The 24411-nt window shown below is 42.2% G+C and overlaps 1 protein-coding gene across 1 annotated transcript in view; it reads left to right on the top strand.

Annotated features, from left to right (window-relative positions):
- Positions 1–24411, top strand: part of BMPER (BMP binding endothelial regulator) — a 448094-nt gene that overhangs the window by 244996 nt on the left and 178687 nt on the right. The window contains exons 7-9 of the mRNA XM_085607488.1: positions 8377–8476; positions 12702–12811; positions 23065–23202. Of these exons, the coding sequence (XP_085463614.1) occupies positions 8377–8476; positions 12702–12811; positions 23065–23202 (348 nt within the window). The remainder of the gene's footprint in view (positions 1–8376; positions 8477–12701; positions 12812–23064; positions 23203–24411) is intronic.

The following is a 24411-nucleotide window of genomic DNA, read 5'->3' as shown; positions in this document are numbered from 1 at the left end:
GCTCGTGCCAAACCAATTCAAGCTAATTTGATCTTTTTTGAGTTATCGACACATCAGTTGTTTGAAGATATTCTCAATGATTTGCAGCTGTCAGTCAAAATAAAGTATCAAACGTGTGTGACCCTGGAGCTCTCAACAGCAACTGCATGTGTATTGCAGGAAATGAGAAAACGACTCAAATGAGGTCAGTTCCTTCTAGCTGGGGTACAAGTTAAACGTCATGTGCACAAGCTTTGTAGCAAATATCCGCAAGTCTGTGGAAACTTTTGAGGACTTTTAATTCATGCGACATACAAATCCTGTTATTATCAGGCATCAGAGCAGAGGCGGCGAGAGCGGACACAGCTGCAGCTCTACTTGGGTCATACTCTCTATGTAGCGCCCACTCAGAAAGTATCCAGGGACACGTGAACGTTGCGCTTTGCGATGGAAGGGCCACAAGGCTCACAATTAGCCACATGCCTCATTTATGAATCCGTGTAAACCGATATTGAAGTGCATGCCCGTGGGAATCAAAGTAAGGAAACATCTCAGAGCAGAGCTAGAGAACTATTTCATCTGGTGAAAATTACAGACCATCAACTGTGTGTGTTATGAATCAGCGGAAGAGGGGAAAACTGTTCCTTCACAGATTGTCCTAGACGTTGGAGGAAGCATGCCTGATTTATTTTGCTACTGATGTATTTTATTAGTACACATTGTAAGTGCAGCAGCAGAGCTACAGTGAAGACTGTCATCCTTGGGTTTTATTTTAATTGGCATTACATGATGGAGATTTGTTCATGAGCCTAAAGAGAATAAGATTCTCTAGTTACTTACTAGGCATGTAGTGGCAAATTGAGACTTGTGTAAGAATGAGCTCTCTCCCATTACACACAAATGGGAAATGAAGCTTCTGAGAAGGATATGAGGAGATTAAGTGTTCTTGCTTTAGTTACTTTTCTTTGTGAGGTCTTTGATTCAGGGACAGACCTGCGAACAAAACTGGTTGGTCAAGTATGTTCTCTTGGCACAAGCAGCTTGCAGCTGTACATAATGTCATGTCTCTGCAGTGGGCAGACACTGCCATAGAGGCGGCCAAGACCAGAAGATCACAGGTCCACTGTTGTACAAGCACCGAATAAAAGGTTTGTGGATAACCATGTATGATGCACATGCCAGTAAACTAGAGGTCAAAGGTGAAACTTTTATTGGATATTGTGCAGCACATAAGAGAAATAACCATTGTGCAGCAGACAATATTGCCCTGGTGCACTATAGGCCATAGAACAATGATACAGTACATGAGGTTGATAGCCAGTGGCTGATGAATTAAGAAAAGAGTGCATCTTCATTGGTCCTGTGCTTGACAAATAAAACTACCCAGCAATGTGAGCAGGCGAGGAGCTGAGTGAATGAGTGAGTTGGTGAATAAGTGAGTGAATAAGCATGTGAGTGACTAAGAGTGCTTGACTGAATGAGTTAATGCATATAGTAGGTGACCTAAACTGACTAAAATATTTCTACGTGATGTGCATTACCACCAAGGCTCCACCCTGGCATAGAGTTAAAGAACTTTGAAGTGGTTATGGAAAAGCAAATCATTTGAAACTGGTCTTGGGTGCAAGAGGAATGAGTTCCAATAGGAGTAGCTTGGATGGAAACATGTTTCTACTCACTAGCTACAATGACAGCAGTAAGTTAACAGACTTATGACAAGGGTAGGGATCTAAAGCATTGTATTTTGAGAGTTTATCTTTCAGGCATGCATGACTTGTTCGGTGACTGATGGTGAATACCACAATGGCCCATCTGAATCTATTCTATTCTTTTAGTATCCGCAAGTGCAGAGGCCAGCTAGAATCTTAGGTGATGTCTCGACCATCCCACAACTGAATAGATACATTCTGGGTCAGCTAAATTCAGTGGAGTTGACACTCATAGACCACATTAGTGTCGTCACTACTGGAATTAATCACTGTCCTATAACACTTCAACTGTGCTCTGTTGGAAGAAAATGTCCAACATTATTGAGAACTCAGAATTGCCAGAAGGAATAATTGGCAGTGATCAGTACTTGTGAAATGATGGAGTCCAATGGAGTTTCTGCATTTGTTTTTTTTAATTAAAAGCTAGAGTTTTATGAGGAAGGATAGAAGATTCTTATGAAGAAGCTGCAGCTCTGTCTGTATAATCCCTGAAAAAAGAATTGCTTCAATTTTAACTATCTTAAGGGGACACAGTTGAGCACATGGGTCATGGGATCATGATGTTTCAAAAAGAATTTGGGTGTCATTAATATAGTAACAATAAAAAATTCATAGTCGTGGAAGGTGCAGAACAGGCAACTTGTGGTTCACAATAATATATGTCATGTCAAAATTAATCCGGGGAGAAGAAAGGGGAAGAACAGCTCACAGGCACATACGACTCAGAAGTCATTAATATTATTGTATGGCCACAGACGCATCCACAGGAACAACTCATGCAGCAGGATGGGAACGATAGACTTGTTAAATGTGGTTCCCTGTCAGTTTGTCAGAAGCACCAGTCTATTCAAAAGTGTAAATGTTATTTGACAGGGTGCTCACTGCGAAGGATGGGCCTGGAGCTGAGTAAGCATGAGTATGTGAGCTGGTTGAACACCTGCAATGAGTGTACTGCTGACAGTAGATCTGTGGGAACAACTGCCAGCAGAGATAGAAATCTCTCTTCCCAATGTGAATGTAAAAACAACATTGGCAGTGAGGGAAAGTAGTTTAGGAGGTACCTGGGCGTCATCCACAATTCCCTACCTCACTCCGTGGAAACACAAAAGATATGAGAGAGCTGAGAAGTGGTGAGCCATCATCTACCATCCACCATCGTCCTCAAGATTGTACTACTGAATATTGACGCCCGGAATATCATGATACAAGAATATCAAAGTCAGAATATTGAGAGACAAAATATCAAAAGGGAAGTGCATATAGGGAAGTATAGATTTACTACATATCTACATACCTTGAAGATATATGTACTGTGTAGGAACATATATGTGGAGTTAGGTATAGAAAATAGACTTACTTACCTGTTGGATATTTTTTCTCAATATGTTTTCCTCGATTTTGGGTTCCATCGATATTCTGGGGTCGATATTCAGGGTTCACGCCTTCACTGAGTATGCAGAGAACCAGGGAAACGGTGGATTAGTGCCCAGCCAGATACTGGATGCAAAACAGTTTTTTTCACTTCTTTTTTATAGAACCACAAAAAAAAAACATTTATGCCTGTATATCAGGCAGTGAGAAATCTGGTTTTGAATCTGGCGTTTAAGATCTTGCCCTCCTGAAAAGCGACATACCCAGCCTTACGCCGTCTTGAATATTTATAAAGCGACTATTGACAGATGTTGGTTCACATGACCCGAACTGGACAAACTTAATCACGGATTATGTGGATGCTTTAACCATTCTGTGACTCTCACTCCCCAGAGTTCCTCTCTGACCTACTGTTTACAGAGTGCACAGCGATCTCAGAGGTTTGCACCCGCAGTCGTCCATATTTAGACTAGCTGGTCCCCACAGGGCCCCCGTTTATTGTGATAATGTAAGTAGGTGTCATCTGAGCTTATCTCAGGGTGTGAGGTCACCTAATGGTTAGTGCACTAATGTAAGCAGAGGCGGAAAGGGAAAGGAGACGGCCATTGCAATAATACCGGTCCTCAAATGAATTCCCTGTGCACATTTCATGAAACAGCTGCCATGTTTGTTTAGACAAGTGTTTGGCTGCTCTTCTAAGTGGAGGCTGATGACAGACAGGGTTTTCAATGCCGAAATATTACCTCTTAGGGATGTCAGCATCTGCTCTTTTTCAGCGTCTCTTTTAGGATTCACACCTCATTTTTTCAAGCAAAGGGTAATTTCCCCCTTACTGACCATATTCAAAAACAGGAGATGTAAAATTCTGAGGTTGGTGCTTGACAGCTTTCTTAGTGCATTGTAAGGGACTCCAGTTACATTTAACTGGGAGAGCAAAGTATTATTAGCAACATCACAGGGCAAGCTCTCCTTAATTGAGAATATTTGTTCTTTTTAGATGTTTTTCGTTAACCTTCTCACTGATTTCCGGTATGATGTTCATAAGAAAACTCCATGCAGACTAGTGAGCGATGCGGTATTTTCTTAAGGAACCCCCTGGATTTACTCAGAAAAATCAAGACATTACATTAATGTTTTGTACAGTTTGCAGATTTTGTTCCTAGAGGACAGTGGCGGCTCCTCCACTAAGGCATCCGCGGTCCGTGCAGGTAACAGCAGTGGGGTGGTGGGGCCGGGTGTGGGAGATTCCGACGGACGATGCAGAGGGGAAACATTAATTATTTATTTATTTTTCCTTCGGCATCGTCCCTCGAAATCCCCCCCACCCGACCCCTCTGCCTCACCGTTGTTACCTGCATGGACCGCGGCTGCGCTAAGGCAGAGGAGTGTCGCCCCACTCACTGCTTTGCAGCAGTGAACGAAAGAAAAATAAAATCATTCTATTTGTTCCTGCTGTGGCAGCATGGAGGTGGGGCTGCTCTGCTAACAGTAGGGCAGGGGAGGAGTGTTGAGGACACTGAAATTCGCACGATGATTTGGCTGGCCGTCTCGGGCTGGCCAAACAGTCATGCTCACTTACAAGATTCTCCACCCAGGATGCAGTACAGCCCAGGACCCCAGTCCCCGTCTGAGCACCAAACTATGGCGCTCAGGCTAATCACAACGCTGCATTGCAGCGTTGTGATTGGCTTGGGGGAGCCAATCACAATGCTGTATTGCAGCATTGTAATTGGCTCTGGGGAGAGTGGCTGCTTCCTGTTTGGCGGACTCAGAGGAGAGACGACGTGGAAAAGAGCGTCAAGGAGGTAGGTGTCTTTTTCTGCACCCCCATACCTACCCGCCACCCCAGATCCGTGCCAGCAGCCACTGCTAGAGGAAGCATCCCTTCGTGTTACTCTGATACAATATAGAGGTTGAGAATAACGACCTGCAATAATGCTCCATCTACTATATCATCTACCGCTGGAGGGGGTAACACAGGTCCCTGCATTCCCCGGTGCAACAGGGGGCCCCCATGCTACTACAGGCCAACATTATATAAAAAAAATCTGTGAGATATGGGAGTATCAGGGGCCCCCACCACATTCTGCAGGGAGGCCCCATTATGTTGCTTTACGCCACTGCATACTGCTGTTTCGTCAAGGTTAGAATATAGTTATTATTCCCACCTGCTTACATATATTTAATTTGCAATGCAGAGGTTAGACTGATGTGTGGATGTGATGTTTGCCATGTGATATCATGAGCATATATTGTGGTCATACCAAAGTGCATGATAAGAGAGTCACTAATGGTGCACAGCCATGAAATTTACTACATTTTCCGTTGCAAACTCACACATTTTCTTCTACACTTTGAAAGCTTCATAACCTTTGTAAAGACTAAAACGTTGAAATTACAAAACTAACTTCAAAAGTTGGTTCGGTGGACAGAATTCCACCACAAACTCCATTTTAGTGGACAATTCACTGACCATAAAGAATTTGTGAGAAAAATTAAATGTATTTGCATATTAAGTTTTAAGAAGTTTTTTAAACTTAGCAACCTTTATGAAGTGTGGCATTTGTAATCTTTGTGAAACTTTGTAAACAAAATGTGAAGTTCCCCCACAACTCACTTTGATAGAGTCTGGGAAGGATTCCAAATCTTATCATTTCTATTAACTATTGTTTTAGAATCCATCTTTGCTTGATTTTGCTGTTCCAAACAATGAAAAAGAGCCAAAATATATGTATTTGCTGTATTTTACACAGAATAACTTTTCCTCAGCATGGTCATTTTATACCACTTCAACGCTTAAAAAAACATGATATTAGTGTAAACAATGTTCGAGACATTTAGTGATCACTAATAAAGGGTGAAACCTTTACTTCAAATGCAAGAGATGCTTAGAATACCTACCGATTATAAGAACAGTTTTCTGTTGTTTTAAGATGCCTGGCCTGCCATATACAGTCCAAGCACAAATGTTTTAGAATCAAAATGCCAGACATCTGAAGTGCCAGAAAATCAAATTGGCCAAAATCCATGGACAGCCAGCGTTTCAGAACGTTTCAAGGGTGAGTAGAGTGTTCTCACCGAGCAGGATGCCTTTGCGGGGTGAAGGATGCCCGCATCCAAGTAAAATTTAAGTGCACAAAACGTGACACCTGCGCCCACAAATGACAAAGCCGAATCAGCCTCTGCGGATAATAACCAACCACTATTTCACATACTCTAACAACAATACCACCAACTGGTTGGGGTTTCTTCTATTGTAAGGGATCCCACAAGAGTGGGGATATGCGTTTTCTATATATTGTCATGACAGCGGTTTCAAATGTTGAGTTCACCTGCAAAGTAACAACTTTATCAAAGATTTACAGCACTTTGTCCATCTAAAAATGTAGATGCAGGCTGTGCAGATAGCATGAAAAGTACTCGACTACCCCGCGTGTTGGGGGCATAAGGGAATGGATTATCCCACATGAGAATGTTTTCCAGCTAGAGAAAAAAGGAAAAAGAGTATTTACATATTCCCACGGGCCTATGATGTTGATTTTCTGCAATGCTGACAGTTTGCAGTTGTGGCGTAAGGCTTACCAGGAGTGACTTTGGCAATCTTTGAAAGTCAGAATTTGCAGAAGCCTAGTCTTGTCAACTTCTAAATTCCACAAATGATCAACATTTTGCTGTTGTAGGCATAATCCTACAATTGTATGGTATTTCTCATTTTGTGCACATCAGGCCCTGTGGAAATGCACATTATAGAACTATGGGGGTTAAAGGACTGGTTATGAAACAAGGTGCACTATGCTGTGTTGAAGTGTTTATGCAGGGTTTTACTTAGCTAGAACTACGGCCAGAGATATTGAACCCTTCTCATGCCACTGACATAAGCAAGAAGCATTGTGAGCCATGATCCTTCAGGAGGCGTCTAACATTCTGTGTTGCATCCTTTGCAGTGGCGCAGTGAACTGTATTGTGGGACATTGATGACTACATCATGTGCATCCATTTCATGTTGTCCTGGATGAGTCCAGCAGATGTTGTTTGACTCCACTAATTGTTCTTTCTATATCATTGTTCACCACCTCCTCTGCACTGAGCAGTGCTTAATTTGAGCCGGTGGTTTCCGGTGCCCAGCATCGGCACTTAATTGCCGACACTTATGACAGTCTACCACATGGTGGTTCTGTTTGAAGTGCACAACAAACACAAATCGATACACATTAAAAATGATACCTGCAGTCCAAGCCATTAATTTAGCTTTGAGGACATGAAATAGTCTGAATTGTCACACTTAGAGTAAAGGGATGCTTGGTAGTTATATTGGTACTGTCATTGGCAGCCCTGGCAGGAGCATTGAGTGGTGCAAGCTGCAGTGACCCGCTGAGGGCCCTGACACTTACTTTTTTTTACAAATTAAGTACTGGCACTGAGTATTTCCCAAAATGGATGAACAATTTAGAAGACTTTAAAAGAGCCAGCAAGATTTAGTGAATTTTACTGGGCATCAGTCGAAAACAAGTTGAAAAAAATAAACAGTGTTCGATTTTCCAAAATAGGCACTTATGACATTATTTGTTATCAGCAAGTGAGGTAAGCTTTATCGGATGGAAATTAAGGACACTTCCTAGTGCTAAACTGTAGGTGAGCAATGGATGATTTTGGCTGTGTAAGCATACTTCTTACTTCTACTCAAGTGCAAGCAGTGACTCCCCTCTGCTACTCACAGTTCTAGTAAAATGTACCTTTCAGGATCACCAAGTCCTGAAAATCCACATATGCCGCCATTATAAAGGACTCGATGGGTGACCTTAAAAGTTGGCAACTCTGGAGTGATCGACCATTAGGGATGTAGGCATCCAAGCCAAGGGGGCAGACCAAATCGTGACTAATTGGATTCGGTTGATTTCCAGACAAAAGACTCCCTTAAGGCAAACTAAATGGATGGTGTTCAGGATTGTTTTTTACCACTTGATGTGAATGAAGTTTAGTAAGCTGGGACCGGGTCTATGACACATTGGTGGTTTGTGGTGTGCATGGCCTCATAGACATGGTTGAGAGGTTTGCGACACCGGAGCATCAGAAAAAGTGATGCTCCGGATACGCAAACCTCTCATAATTAGGCCCCTTTGCTTCTTGGATTATGACCAGTGGGGAAAACAGACTCATTGGTAATTGATTGGTCACTTCTTTATACACTACTTTGTGAACTTTTCATTCAAGCGCATGATCTGGTTATGGATGTTGTCTAAAATACTGAAACGCTAGCGCTTTTATCAATATTTTAAAATGTAATTTTACTTTGCTAACTGTTGTTGTTTTCCACCAGGGAGGGAGGACACGGTGCATAAAAGAAGTCTGTCCCATTCTGTCATGTCCCCAGCATCTCAGTCACATTCCTACGGGGCAATGTTGTCCCAAATGCCTAGGTGAGTGAGATTGTTCTTAATTAAACAGTACTTGATAGCTGCAATGACTGTGTGTGTGTTTGAAAATATATATAAATAAATATATATATATGTATATATATATATATATATATATATGTGTGTGTGTGTGTGTGTGTGTGTGTTCATGCTTCCCTTTGATTTTTTACTTTTATCAGTATGTAGAATGCCTATGTCCCAAACCAAATTCCTGTGCTTGTGCATGCGATAGTGTCCATAGGAAAATAAGTTATGTATACATTTATTTTTGATTGCTGTGATGTTGAACAGTGTCGATATCGACATGCCCTGCTATTGGGAGGCAACACAAGGGAGCATGGTTGGGTAGTGGATCCAGCCTTTGGATGCAAATAGACCTACATCAGCCGTCTCCTTGTCCAGAGGAAGAGACACACGATGCGCCTGCCATTGGGCTTCGATGTTACCCTTTGTTGGCAAAAACAAAGTCTGGTAGAAGAGATCAGTTGATGGAGGGACCAACACAGTGCGCTGCTAAAGTGAGTGATGGTTTTTGACTCCCTGGGAATGAGTCTGCCTTATGATTTTGCAATGGATATCGAGGAATGGTTGTATTCTTAGGTCTTTCTGCGATTGGTGCTGTGTATGGACCGCCACTAGCTTGTGCCATAAACACTCATCTTCCCTGTTCAAGAAAATATCTTCTTAAATATCGGGAAGCCATCTTGGACCACTGGCCCTCTGTTCGACCATAGAGGCGGTAGTTTGGACTGTCGCATCTCTCCTCATAAGGATACACCCGAATTCACCTTAAATGCTCGTGGGAGTGCCTCAGATTTTAGAAAATGTCAGCAGCAGAGGTCACGAAAGGGGACCAAGGCACACATCTTTGGCCATTTTTGAAGAAAGCGTTCATTAAGAGTGACAGCACATCTGGGGAGGTGTTAGTAAGCCAAATTGCATATTTCACAAAAGATTTCACAAATTGATCGAGCTGTACGTAAATCTAACCAGGAAACTAAAACCACATTTCAGAGAGTAAATAACAGAAGCACTGTGTTTGGTGCCTAACCGCATTAAAACTAATTCCCTCCTTCGCCTTTTTCATCGCGGTCAACGCGTCCTTTTCCCCTGGTATGTATTTTCAGAAGTGGTTGGGTTTAATAATGCGCCCCTTGGGCTTCCACAACGCTCAGCAGCACACAAAGGCCAAAGGAGTGCTTGGTGAAGGCCATTACTCAGGCGTCGATGCCAGCCTCGTTGTGGTGCCATGTCAGCTCCGTCGCAGGCCGCCATTAGCAAGAAGAGACGACCGGCGATGAGGGCGATTTTCCACTCACAGCACCGCAGCTCTCCTGGGGAAACTCTGAATGTGGTTAATTGACGCTAAATCCACCGAGTTTATATTTAAACGCATAATCCACTACATGTCCATAAATAAATGATATGTCATCTGGCTAATTACTACCATCGCGATGCATATTTCATGGATTCTCAAAAAATGAAAGCATTAAAGTGAAAGAACTCTAGTCTGATGTTTCCAATTACAGCCCAATGTGCCAGAATAAAGCTTTTCAAATCAAAGACATCGCACATTCTAGTTGGATATTTGTTTTAAAACGTCTTTCCAGAGACAGCACAGAGCCAGTCATATTAGCAGCGCCATCTCAGGGACCGGAAGTCCGTGCTGCCCGAGGCCACGGGGCTCCTGTTCTAGCCCTTATCTCCATGAATACGTCATGTCCCGGCTGAACGCATCTGAAACACTCTTCTCCCACAAAACTATACTCCTTGTAATCAGCTGACAGCGACTTCTGTCTAATCAGACCGCCATACAGCTTGCCTCTGGCTGGATTCCGAATGAGTAATGTACTCCATTTTGTCGAGCATATATATGTATATCATTTCCTTCCTTTTTAGAAACAAAAAAATAAACTTTTAACTTCTCAACTCTTTAAAGAATAATTTAACGAGGAGCCGTAGGGCAGATTTTCAGGAAGTGTTTGTGCTGGCGCAGACAGAGCCCTTGCCTGTTGGTCTCCTGTTAGATCGTTCTCCTCAGTGGATACTGTTTTCACCTGTTGTGCACGTGCTCGGTATGGTGATGTAACTGCACTGTTGAAGATCAAGCATGCTAGTCCAGGGCGGCAGGCTATTTAAAGCTCGACTTCATGTTTTTCAATAACAAGCAGATATTTTGAAGGGGGCGGGGGGGGGGGGGGCTGTTTAATGTTCACATTCATGTTCAAATGCAATCTTGACTGAACACAGTTAGGTATCCTGAATGTCATGTACTTGGTCAAACTGAATTTCGCTATGTTTTGGAAAAAAATGTAGAATGCTGAATCTGAAAATACATCGCTCCACTTGAATCCCCCCAGAAAAGTCCCAGAGACGAAAAATGAAATGGTGATGAAGTTAATTCATTGCCATTACAGTTTTGTCACCCTGCTGAGTGGCAGCAGTGGTGGGCTGTTGGGCTGCAAGTGAAATAGTTCATAGTGTGCATGTCCCTTTAGCTGGCCGGCTTGTGACATGCCAAACAAACGCACTATAAACCTCTCAATCCAGATTTCTTAGACAACTGGATTGAGAGACTGTTCAGGCCTCTACTCTCCTCAGGAGCGCCGAGAGACTCCACTCCCTCCAATCCTGGCACTTCTCTCATGCTGAGAACAGCCCCAGGATTGGTTAAGTAGGTTAGCTGGGGTCCTGGACATGCGTCAGCAAAAAAGAGGACCAAAGCGAGGAAGGCTTGTCTGCACAAGCAAGTCAGTGGTTTTTTTTTGTTATTTCATGCATATGTGTTATGTATTTATTTTATGCTCCCACCCATTTTCCCACGCTCCAATCGGCATACTTGCCAGCTGCCACTGGTCAGGATTGCAAAGATTTGAACAGACCTGCAAGCGCAAATATGGGCAGAGCGGATTTCTACAGATTGGTTCACGAAGGAGACTCACACATAAGGAGACAAATAACGGGGTGATGACGGAGCAGTAACACACTCCACACTCTGCCATCTTCATATTACATTTACAGGAGCTGCACAGCAGCCCATTTCAACCTGATGCTGATTTAAGGGCACACCCTGAAGATGTTTCTACATGGGGGTGTGTGTGTGTTGAGTGATGATACAGAGCAACGTTCATCAGTTGAGGGCTTTTTATCTTTGAATTACATTACATACATTATAATTTCATTGCAATTATTAAAAATTCTACACAGGTATATTAAGGGTGTCATTTAGAGTTTGGCAGATGCATGGCTCCTGCCAAAAAGAGACGGAAGCCGCATTTGCTAAGTTCACAATTCATCAGCAACATTTAGAGGTGGGCGAAGTGCCAGGGTGGAACCTCAGCTGGTTCTGTCATAGAAAACAAATTCACTAAATACACTTCTGCCACAGGACCATCAGTGAATGTATGCTAACATGACTGCCCTGTTTAGGGCAGTGCTACCGACAAACATTTTACCTGATCTGGACTGGCAAGGAAAACCTGAAAATCCCAAACAGGACACAGCAGAAATAACCCTCACGTCCTGCAAGAAAACTCCCAGCAGGTCAGGGCTATTGTTTTTTGATTTTCAGTATACAACATCCTGCTTCAGGAGTTTGTTGTTGAGAAACAAAATTCCTTACCAAGCAGTTGCATCAGACAAGGTGCTGGCTCTGCTTTGGACGCAGTTCCACTGAAGTCGCAGAGATCCCTGCCAGTTAGGCATCTCTAAATCTGGTGGGCATCCCTCCACCAGGAAAGAAGAACCCACAGTCTCTGCTGACCTCACAGACCACACAAGACTCTAAATAACCCCCAAGAAATTTGTCTTTAGGAACCCTGACTTCTGTCGTGGGAGCATCAACATTCATGATGAACTAAAGACAGAGGAAGGACATCAATACTGTACGCTAAGGACTGTTGCAGGCCATGTGATCTAACATGAGGGCCTATTGAAAGTGTCTTTGCCTGCTGCTGCACTATAGCTTGATGTGTTACCTGATCTTTTGTGACCAAACACAACTTATTAACACGCTTTCTTTCATAAAAGTCCTAAGTTACAGTGTAATTTAGACCAACAAGATAAAAGCAGATACCAAGACAACCCTGCACAAATAGCATTAGCACTGGGTATTGGGTGTGTCCTCTTATGATTATGGCCTCATTGGGAAGTAATGCGTTGTAAAATAATACCATGAAGTGCCATATTTTCTTTTACAATTGCCAACATTTTCATAATTTTTTCTTAGGCCAACGAAAAGTGTTTGACCTCCCTTTTGGAAGCTGCCTCTTCCGCAGCGAAGTTTACGACAACCAGTCCACGTTCTCCTATGATAACTGCACAACATGCACCTGCAGGGTGAGTTAAACACAAGCAACGCTTGGCCAACATTCTTATTTTTATGTTTTTCCTTCCAGTAGCTTTTACATTTAGAAGTCAACTTTTAATGTTATTATTGTCTGAAACCGATGGACATGAGGGCGATCAGCATGGTGGGATAGGCACGATCACGAGGAAGAATTTACATTTGGTAAATTTGACTCCCCAACCATGGTTATGGCACAGATTTGGCAGCCTAGGAAGAGTGACGTGCAAAATTGATCATACCAAATATATAAGAAAAGTAGCTACAATATTGCATCAGTGTTGTAGGAAGGTTACATTTTTTAATTTGTTGCTCGTTTACATGGATCTCACCCTCTTACAAGGTACAGCTTGTGAATATGAGATTGGAACAACAATAGAAACCTAAAAAATCACTTACCACCCAAAAACATATACTCACCCTAAACCCTTACATTACCCTGCCCACGCAAAATCCATACCCTCACTACGCCCTAAAAATTCCCTTACCACCCAAAAGCCATAACCAAACTAAACCCTAATTTTACCCTTGCCATCCAACAACCCACACAAAACCCTAAAATAGCCTTTGCAACCAAAAAACCCATATGCATTCTAAATCCTAAAATTACTCTTACCATCCAAAAACCCATACTAAACCTAAAACAACACTTACCACCCAAAAACACATTTCCACACTAAACCCTAAAAAATATCCTTGCCACCCTATTAATCCATGTGTATATGCACACACAAATGCACACACACACACACATATAATTCATAAATATAGGTGTGTATATGTTATATGCCTAATACTTACATGTAATACTTTCCTTACCTTATTTTTTTTTCTATGAAAATGCCTTCAACATTCATGTTTTAACCGTAAAATTCATTGTAAAACCATCAATGGTAAAGGCATACTTGTGGTAAAAATATTAATTTTAATGCTTTTGTTGTAAAGGCATCTAGGGCCACATGCATCAACGAGAAAACTGCTCGCAAACGGGCAGATTAGCAGAATCTGCCCCTTTGCGACCGGTATTTTTGCATTTGGGATGCATCATCCCAAATGCAAAAATCGCTATTTAAGGAATCTCTAAATAGCGATTCTTTAAATTGCGATTGCATTCAAGGAATCCCAAATTGAGATTCCTTAAATGCAATGCATGAAAGTTTAAAAATTAGCGATTTCGCTAATAGGGGGAGCAAATTACCATGAAGTTCGATTTAACACACACACATGCCCTTGGGGCATGTGTGTGTGCACGATGTATTCATATGCAGATTTCAGGGGTGCAACAGGGTGTCTTTTTGACGCCCTGGCACCCTTGAAATAGCATGAGCAATTTGCGATTCTCTAATTGAGATTAGCAAATTGAGAAAGTCCTCCCATTCATTCCTATGGGCCTCTAGGCCCATAGGAATCAATGGGGAGGTATTCCTTAATTGCGACTCGCAATTTGCGAGTAGCAATTAAGGAATGTTTAGAAATCGCTATTTTGTAAGCGATTTCTACATGCATAGCCTTTTGCTATTCCTTATTAGCGAATCCTTATTTTTCGCTATTAAGGAATCGCAAATGGCATTGTTGATGCATGTGCCAGCTAGTTGTAAAGGCTATTTCCCAATTCTGTCAGCATAAATCAGTTTTTAAAACTTCCACCACTCATCTCCTTCCCATTTTCAAAACATTTGCCTCGACTGCAGGTTCTACTGCTCTTTTATTGTTACGTCACTATGAAGCTATGCGGCTCATTTACAAGCCCCAGGTGCCTCACATTTTCCCATATATAAAGTGACGCACCAATGGCGCAAGGGGCTTGTAAATAAGCCCCTATGTTTATATCATTCACACTTGTTTCACTTGCTCAGTTCAGTCTTTAGTATTAGTCAAACTTAGGTCCATTTATATATTACCTACTGGCATTCGCCAGTAAGTAGTTATAGTTAGCACCATGTTGCCATAGGAAAAGCGTTTTTTGACTTGCCTATATCTTTGGTGCCGTTTGACAAATCGTCATGAAATTTTCAAAAAGAAGTGTTTCAGTGATTCTTGTTGTGCATGGAAAGTTTCAAGGTGATTTGCCAAGCGTGGACCAAGAAAAAGGGGGAGACAAAAAATTTGTTTTTCCACTGTTAATTTCCATAGAAATTTTTAGACACGACTACCGCCTGAACCGCGGGACGGAATTTAAATTGATAGATACAAAGAAATGGTGGAGCCTTGTGGAAAGCCCCTGAGCCCCAGCACCACCACCTCCCCGGGGCTTTCTATTTTTTTTTTTAAAAAGGGGAGGGCCGCTTGGCAACCTCCCAGGCCATTTTTGGCCCCAGGGACCACCACCTCCCTGAGGTGGCTCGTGCAAACAGAAGGAGAGGGGTTGCACAGCTCCCCTCCTGGAGCCATACATTGCCCTGGGGACCACCACCCCAAGGCTGGCTCCTGCTATGTCCCGGGGTGCCCACCCCCAGGACATAGCTGTTTCCTTAGCTGGAAAGCTCACAGCTCCCGCCAAGCTAAAGCAAACACTCCAGTTCAAGCGTGCGAGAGCTGGAAGTGGAGGTTTCATCTCTTGCCCTGCCCACAGACATGCAGGTAGGGAAATAAATTAAACTGATTGCTCTTACATTTCCAGCAGCTCCCTTCGTGCAAGAGCAATACTGGCTACCGCTGGAGGCGGGAAGCCGACTGGGACAAAGGGGGCCTTGAGGCTCCCCCATCGTGGTTCCAAGGGAAAAAGAGCAGACAGAGGCAAAATAATGATCAGCCACGAGCAGAAAGCGGCAAAATAAAGGTGATAAACAAGCAGATAGAGGCAAAATAGAAGACAGCAAAAAGCAGAAAGAGGCAAAATAAATGTGAAAACGAGCAGGAAATGGCAGAATAAAGGTGGGGAACTGGCATCAAGAGGGAAATAAAGTTGAGAAATGAGCAGAAAGAGGCAAAATAATGGACAGCAACGAGCAGGAAGAGGCAAACTACAGCTAAGAAATGAGCAAAAAAGAGGCAAAACAAAGGTGATAAACGAGCAGAGAGAGACAAAATAAAGCTGATAAGCGAGCACAATAAGGCAAAATAAAGGACAGCAACAAGCAGAAATATGCAAACTAAAGGTTAGAAACGAGCAGAAAGAGGCAAAATAGAGGTCAGAAATCAGCACCGAGAGGCAAATTAAAGATGAGAAATGAGCAGAGAGAGGCAAAATAAAGGTCAGCAAAGAGCAGTAGGAGGTAAACTACAGGTGAGAAACGACCAGAAAGAGGTAAAATTAAGGTCAGGAATGAGCAGAAAGAGGCAGAATAATGGTGAGAAATGAGCAGAAAGAGGCAGAATAAAGGTCAGAAGAGGAGAAAAAGGCAGAATAAGGCCAGAAGGGATCAGAAAGAGGCAGAATAAAAGTCAGCAACGAGCAGAACGATGCAATATAAAGGTCAGAAACAAGCATAAAAAGCAAAATAAAGGTCCGCAATGAGCATAAAAAGGCAAAATAAAGGTGAGAAGCGTGCAGCAAGATGCAGAATAAAGGTCGGAAAGAGGCAGAATAATGTCAGAACGGAGCAAAAAGAGGCTGAATAGAGGTCAGAAACGAACAGAAAGAGGAAGAATAAATGTCAGAAACTAGCAGAAAGATGCAAAATAGAGGTCAGAAGCGAGCAGCAAGATGCAGAATAAAGGTCAGAAAGAGGCAGAATAATTTCAGAACTGCAAAAAGATGCAGAATAGAGGTCAGAAACCAGCAACAAGAGGCAGATCAAGGTCAGAAACAAGCAGAAAGAGGCAGAAAAAAGGTCAGGAACGAGCAGAAAGAGGCAAAATAACAGGCAGTGAGGAGAGAAGAGGTAGAAAAATGAGCAGAAACAAGCAGAGGGGGCACAACCCGAAGGCAGCAGAGGGTAGTGGACTGCAGGCAAGTTTGACAAGAGGACTGTCACTGTGGGAGCTGGCACAAGGACTTGTTCCCTTGTGCGCCTCTGCTTATTTTACTACCCACCTACTGAAAGACCCACTCATGCACTCATACACCCACTCTCAGACACACTCACACTCCCACTCACAGACCACTGAGAGACTCACACATACTCACACAGCCACTGATAGACACACTCAGACACTCATGCACTGGCTCATGGATCCATTCACTCATTCACCCACTGACAGACTCACTGATCCACTGAGACACTCATGCACCCACACACAGATCAACTCAGACACTCATGCACCCACTCACAGACCCACTCAGAGTCTTTCACATGCTCTCACAGACCCACACAGCCACTCACCCACCCACTCAGAACTCACACATCCACACACAGATTCCCTTAGACACTCATGCATCCATTCACACACGCACTCTGAGACTATCGCATGCTCTCACAAACCCACTCATTCACCCACTCACAGACACATTCAGACAGTCATGTTCCCATTCACAGACTCATCCAGAGACTCATGCACCCAATCACAGATCTATGCAGGGAGTCACACACCCACTGACTGACCCACTCAGACACTTAGAGATCCACTCAGAGACTCACACACCCACTCACAGATTCACTCAGACATTCATGCATCCATTCACTCACCCACTCAGAGACTAATACATGCTCTCACAAACCCACTCATCCACCCACTCACAGACACATTCAGACAGTCATGTCCCCATTCACAGACCCATCCAGAGACTCATGCACCTAATCAAAGACATTCACACACCCACTGACTGACCCACTCAGACACTCTAACACCCACTTACAGACTTACCAAGACATTCATTCACTCACTCAGATACTCATTTTCAAAGTGTAGTCTTTACATTTAGGAAATAGAACTTAAAAAACACAAAGGTTACAGGGATTTTATAGTTAGGAAACTTCATTAAAAAGGACCTTAGGCATTCACTGGAAAAACCAAAGGTCACAGGAATGCTATAGTTAAGGACAATAATTAAAACAAACCTTAGATATTCTCTGTAAAAACCAAAGGTTAGTGGGTCATTACAGTTAGGCCCAAATTTCACTCATACAAAACCAGTCAAATTCAGCAGTTATAGTTAGCTGAGCTAACTATAACTTACACCCTGCAATACACTGCTTATGACCTCACATATTACAGCACTCATGACATGGTCAGTAACATCAATGATGGCATCTCAAATGGCATCATTGATGACATCTCTGATGATATCATCCACAGACGCACTCACACACTCATCCACACCTATACAGCCTCTTATACAACCACTCACATGCCCACACAACTACTCACATACCCATTCACAGACCCATACAAGTACTTACACAACCACTTGCTCATGCATAGATCTACTCACACACCCACTCACACACTCATACTACTCTCACATAACCACTCACTCATACAGCTACTCATACATCTACTCATACAACCACTCACATACTCATACAGCCACTCACACAGCCACCCACTCACCCATACAGTCTTTTGACACAACCTATCACTCACCCATACAGCCATTCACACATACACTCCCTCTCCAATACAGCCACTCACACACAACTCACAAAACCAACCACCCACTCAAACAGCCACCCACTCACCCATACAACCACTTACACACCCATTCACTCTCTCATACAGCCAATCAGACACCCACTCACTCACCCATACAGTCACTCACACATCCACTCACCGATCCATACTGCCACTCACATAGCCACTCACTCACCCATAGAGCCACTCACACACACACACACTCACACAGCCACTCACTCACCCACAAAGCTACTCACACACCCACTTACATACCCATGCAGCCACTCACTCACCCACTCACACAACCATATTCTATTCACACACCCACTCACACACAGATACATACAGTGACACAGCCACTCACATAATATATTTTGGAAGTAGTATCACCCATTAGTAGTGCACCTAGTATGCTAATCTAACTTTTGCAGTAGGTTAATATATATCTTTAACACTCATAAACTCTTAAAAAACACTTACACTCACTGGATGATGTCATCAGTGATGTCATTTGAGATGTCATCAGTGATGTCACTGACCATATCATGAGTGATGCATATGTGAGGTAATAAGGAGTGCATTGCGTGGGCGTAAGTTATAGTACGCTCAGCTAACTCTAACTGCTAAATTTCATTCGTTTTGTAAGAGTGAAATCTGAGCCTAACTATGACGTCCCAGTAACCTTTTTTTTTCAATGAGAAAAAGATATAAATATATATATGTAACATGTGTGTGTATATATATATATGTATATTACCTACTGGCGGTCGCCAGTAGGTAGTTATAGTTAGGACCACGTTTCCATAGGAAATCCGCAACATTCTATTTTGAATAACTTTGGCGCCGGTCGACGAATCCTCGCGAATTTTTCAAAATAGGTGGGGCGCTACGCTCCGCTCCTACCCTGAACGTCTCGGGGGGATTCGTCAAGCGGGGGCTGAGATAAAAGGGGGGTCCCAAAACGCGTTTTTCCCATGCATTTTTCCATAGGACCTTTAGACAGGGCTACAGCCCGAACGGCTGAACAGAATTACTAGAAATTTGGCAGAGAGGTAGTCCTCAGGTCAAGGAAGTGCCTTTTGTAGGTTTGGTGTAAATCTGTTCAGTAGATTCTGAGAAAATAGCCTTTAAATCAATATATATATCTGAGCCAGCTTACGGTGCGCTTACGGTACGCTTACCGTACGCGTACGGTGGCGTGTGCGAGCGCGATTCTGATTGGCTCTTAGATCTTAGTAAACATTCGAATCGGCCGAAACCAGGAAGCGGCGGCCGCCATTTTCTCTCTCGCACTGAGAGTGATTTTTAAAATATAAAGCCCAAAAACATGTAAAGGGGCTGTTTAGACAACTCCCACACACATAGCCATGTTGAGGGAGTCCCCAAAGATCCCCCAAGGCCAAAAACGGAATTTTTATTTTTTCGGTAATTTCGCCGATTACGCTTACCGTACGCGTACGGTAAAAAATTATTAAAAAAAAAAATTATCCACACTCTCTCCACCCCGTGTGCAATTGGTGCCCGAAGGGCACCAATTGCGCATGGCTTATTACAGATAAGATAAAATAAAATATTTAACAAAAAAATAATAAAAAAAAAAATTATCCACACTCTCTCCACCCCGTGTGCAAATGGTGCCCGAAGGGCACCATTTGTGCATGGCTTATAAAATATACGAAAAATTAAAATATTACCTTTCAAAACGAAGTGCATCATATGTCCTCCATGTGTGCACGGTGCGCGAAGCTCATCGTGCGTACATGGCCCATCGTAACGTGGCGCGCACCGCGTGCCCACCGTGCGTGCACGGCACTAACTGCGTAAAGTGGGCGCGCGGTGCGCAAAGCGCACCGCGTGCTCACCGTGCGCGCACGGAACGAACTGCGTTAAGTGGGCGCGCACGCCACGAATGGCGTAAAGTAACTTAGCATTTAAAAAACCGTACAAATTCACTGAAAAAACCATAGGTTTCACACACGTTATAGTTAGGAATTAGCATTTAAAAAACCTTGCAAATTCACTGAAAAAACCATAGGTTTCACACATGTTATAGTTAGCGGAAATGTTACTGATAAAAAACCAATGAAATTCCCCCGTTATAGTTAGTGCAGGCAACTATAACTCACGCGACCGCAATCTTCTGCTGATGACATATGTGTCTTTATGAAAAAAAAATATTTGTAATATATGTATAGCTAAAAATGTATGGAAGAAGACATGGGCAAATAAGTGTCTAAATACAGTATTAGCATCAGCAGAGGATTGCGGTCGCGTGAGTTATAGTTGCCTGCACTAACTATAACGGGGGAATTTCATTGGTTTTTTATCAGTAAAATTTCCGCTAACTATAACATGTGTGAAACCTATGGTTTTTTCAGTGAATTTGCAAGGTTTTTTAAATGCTAATTCCTAACTATAACGTGTGTGAAACCTATGGTTTTTTCAGTGAATATAGATATGTATAAAACACTTGATACTTATATTTAATAGTTTACTTACCTTATGTTTTTTACTACAACTATGCCTTTAACATTCATGCTTCAACAAAAAAATTCATTGTAAAGGCAGCCCTGGTAAAGGCATACTCTTGGCAAAACGTTTGTTTTAAAGGCAAGCATTGTACAGACGTTGTTGTTGTATTGTCTTCGTTTAAAAGGGATCTTGTTGTTCAGCGTTCAATGTAAAGGATGTTTCCCCATTCTGACACCACAAAGCAGTTTTTTTAAATTTCCACCTCTCATCACCTTCCAATTTTCACAAAGTTTGCCTCTTGACTGCCGGTTCCATGGTTACGTCACTTTGAAGCTATGTTTTCATCAAATATTTGTTTCACTTTCTCAATACGGTCATTTAATTAATCAAACTTAGGTCCATTTTTTCCCAATCTTCCTTCAGTTATTTGTACTCGTTAATATCTTAAACCAGCTTCTCACTTCCTCTATGCTTCTTTCTAAAGCAGCACTATAATATCAAAGGTCCAAATCACTCCCATTGGCTCTCATCAGATTTGGCAGGAGGTGTGGATCATCCGCTTTCTACCTTAGCCCATCTCGTCCAATTCATGTCTACACTGGCTCTATGCAAGACCGCAGGATGAGAGGGTAATTGAGGACAAGGAATTATTCACACCATTCTGCCAACTTGTGTGGATTTGGGTAGAATGGGCATGCAGTGACATCCTGGCCTAACACCATTACTGCTTCCCACTGGCAGAAGACAACAGCAGGATGAAGGAATGTGAAGTAGTTCACCTGTGCATAGCTGTACCACAAGGTGCAATTTGCATGCTTTTAAGGGACACTTTCTCTTAGCACTTCAGTCTCTGCCAGCTCCTATAATGTGCCCAGAGATCAATCGGTGCTTCAGGCATCAGAATTTGAGGTAAAAGCTTAACTGTGTTACTAAGTATGCCCCAAATCTTCATATATTAGCCCATAAGCGGAAGAACTATCAGTGGATATATGGAATAAAGTACTCACTGTCATACATTCAAAGGACAGAGGAGTTTCATGACCATATAGAGCAATGAGGATATTGTGTAACAAGCCCTGGGTTTTGTCCATAAAGTTTCAGTGGGTGGCCTGACTTCAAAACATTGTTTGTAAGGGGGCTCAGAACAAAATCATTTTAATATCTCTGAGATAGGGACTATAATTTGATCCACATGAGCGCACTCCACCTGATCATCAATGCTGGACAATTGCAACTTTTGTCAACATGTTCAGGCCCTTTGTATGTATCTAGGGATTCCATGTTTTGCAAAGTAATGTTTATCAAGTTAAGATACGCAGCATTAGGCGTGCTAGAGATCCCACCATTCATTTATAAATGGTTGTTTTATGCGCTGATATGGGAAGCCAAGAATGTTCTTATATGTGATTTCATTCGCAATTTCTCTTTTTTTATTATAGTAAAATAAATGATATGACAGAACATGCAGAAGGTGTGCTTAATGTTTATATTTGGAAACAGGGGAGCAAAATATACATGAGTGGGAACTGTAGTAGTCAAATAAAAAAGAAAACAATGATTGACAGCATACAACCACAAAATAACATAGGATGACATATAATGATTTGTGTAAAATTAATTCGGCATTCATAATAATCTTTTATTCATTCTGGTGAGTAAGAGAAGGGGTGTCTGCAGAGGCACACTGAAGGAGGCTTTATTTGCAACAGCCAGGGTAGGTGTCTTGGACTGGGATATTTACATGATAGAGTGCTGGCATATAATTCAATCCCAGCACTAATTGTGGTGTCAGTGTTGTTAGAAGTAAACAGCAATAAAACATAGAGTACAAAAATTGGGTTGATCATAACAATTTGGGGTAGCATGTTGTGGATAAATATATTACTGGCACACATGCTTGCCTAAGTGAACAGACATTTAATTATTTCAAAGGGGTTGTCCATTCCTGAAGTGTAGTCCCTAGAGGTCCATGTGCTGCATCAAAATCATGCTCCAATTTGTGCTTCTCATGTAGTACAGCAGCAATTGTTCTGAAGAATGCAAAGACATTTAAACAAAGTTAAGACTGGCGCTCTGCCCAAAAAATATATAAAGCTATGACAACTCTAACACGCTTTAGATGCCCAGTGAAATCTTTCCCTTTGTCTTTTTTTCCTCTCTTTCCAGATGGGAGTGCGGCAGCTTGGTCAGAACTTATGGGTTGAGACCAGAATATTGTAAATTTTGTCAGAGCAACTCAGTGAGAATTTTCATGTTTCCTTGCCATCCTTTCACCCAGGACTCCACCGTTGTATGCAAGAAGAAATGCGCCCCTGAAGCCTGCAACAAGAGCAGAGAGTCCTGTTGTGATGAGTGTGTCATGTATGTCCCCACCGAGGAAGTGAAAGTGTGCAAGTCTGGCAGCAAGCTGTTCAGGGTAATGTTGCAATGCTAATGTCATTTGGGGATGCTGCTGAGTTTAATCTCTTTGTACCCTGCCTGTTCACTGTTTAGAGAACAAAGGTTTGTTCACTTAATTTGCTTGCGTTTTGGTTTTTGTTGGCTGCAGCACCACATTCAGCAAAACTTCTCTGATCTGCTTAGCTCCAATTAGAAGAAATAAGATGGCATGTGCTGGTTAACAAATTGGACAAATCTTAGTAAATAACACGTTGAAATATTATCTGTACTCTTGTTTAGTCTCTAAAACCTGTGTAGCCCTATTGTGGTGGTGCCATAATGTAGCACTTCATCGGCATCTTCTAAAATGTCAGAGGACAGGCAATTGTCTTTAATATTTCAATGGCATGAATATCTTCAGTGGCTAAACTTATGCCACCCACACTGAGTTACTGTCATTGGTGGACAGTTTTTTCAAAGGTAAATGAGAAAATTCAGAAATTGAACCTGAAATATGATCGAGCTTAATGTGGGGGCTGATCTTGTTTGTGGGCGATCCACAATTTAGAAAATTTAGGAAAATGGGTCCTAGGTAAAAAACAATTTGAGAATAATATGGGCATGAAACGAGGCTGAGATTATTACTCATGTCTCTTGGATCCAAAGTCATCAAAAACATAAGAAGAAATTAGTTCTCCACTGACCAATTTCAAGCTTCAGATTTCTAATCAGGCAAACACTGCCGGACTTGAATTACTGAGTGAATATTGCATGATGCAGATAAGGGGATCAGGATGTTAATGATGATTAAAAAGCACCTTCACAAGCTCATTCTCAAGCACAGCCACAACTCACTAAAGCACATCTCCTATCCTCACACACTACAACCAACACCATCCATTTAGTTCAGACTGCAACTCACACCCGCCACACATTCATAACTAGAAAGGATTCTTTCCCTTTCTAGTTATAAGGCACTAAGCACATTCTAAAAGAATACAATATTATGTCAGTAACAGTGTTAAATTAGTACCTTTTGAGATTTTGCAATTCTCTGGTTGATTGTATTTAAAGCCAAGGAGATTTGAAAGATTTGCTGCCTTACAATCTAATTTCCACATGTATTACCTTGATTTGTATGGGTATTTTCACATTTAGGCCTTACGTTTTTTCAGTATTTGACTGGTTTTAAACATGGGAGACCTTCCCAGTTTTCTGCTTGAATTAACAAGAGGATGATTCTGCA

Source organism: Triturus cristatus, chromosome 5_2 (genome assembly GCF_964204655.1).
Source record: "Triturus cristatus chromosome 5_2, aTriCri1.1, whole genome shotgun sequence".
In the NCBI taxonomy this organism is placed as follows: domain Eukaryota; kingdom Metazoa; phylum Chordata; class Amphibia; order Caudata; family Salamandridae; genus Triturus; species Triturus cristatus.
This window is presented reverse-complemented; position numbering and strand designations above follow the sequence as displayed.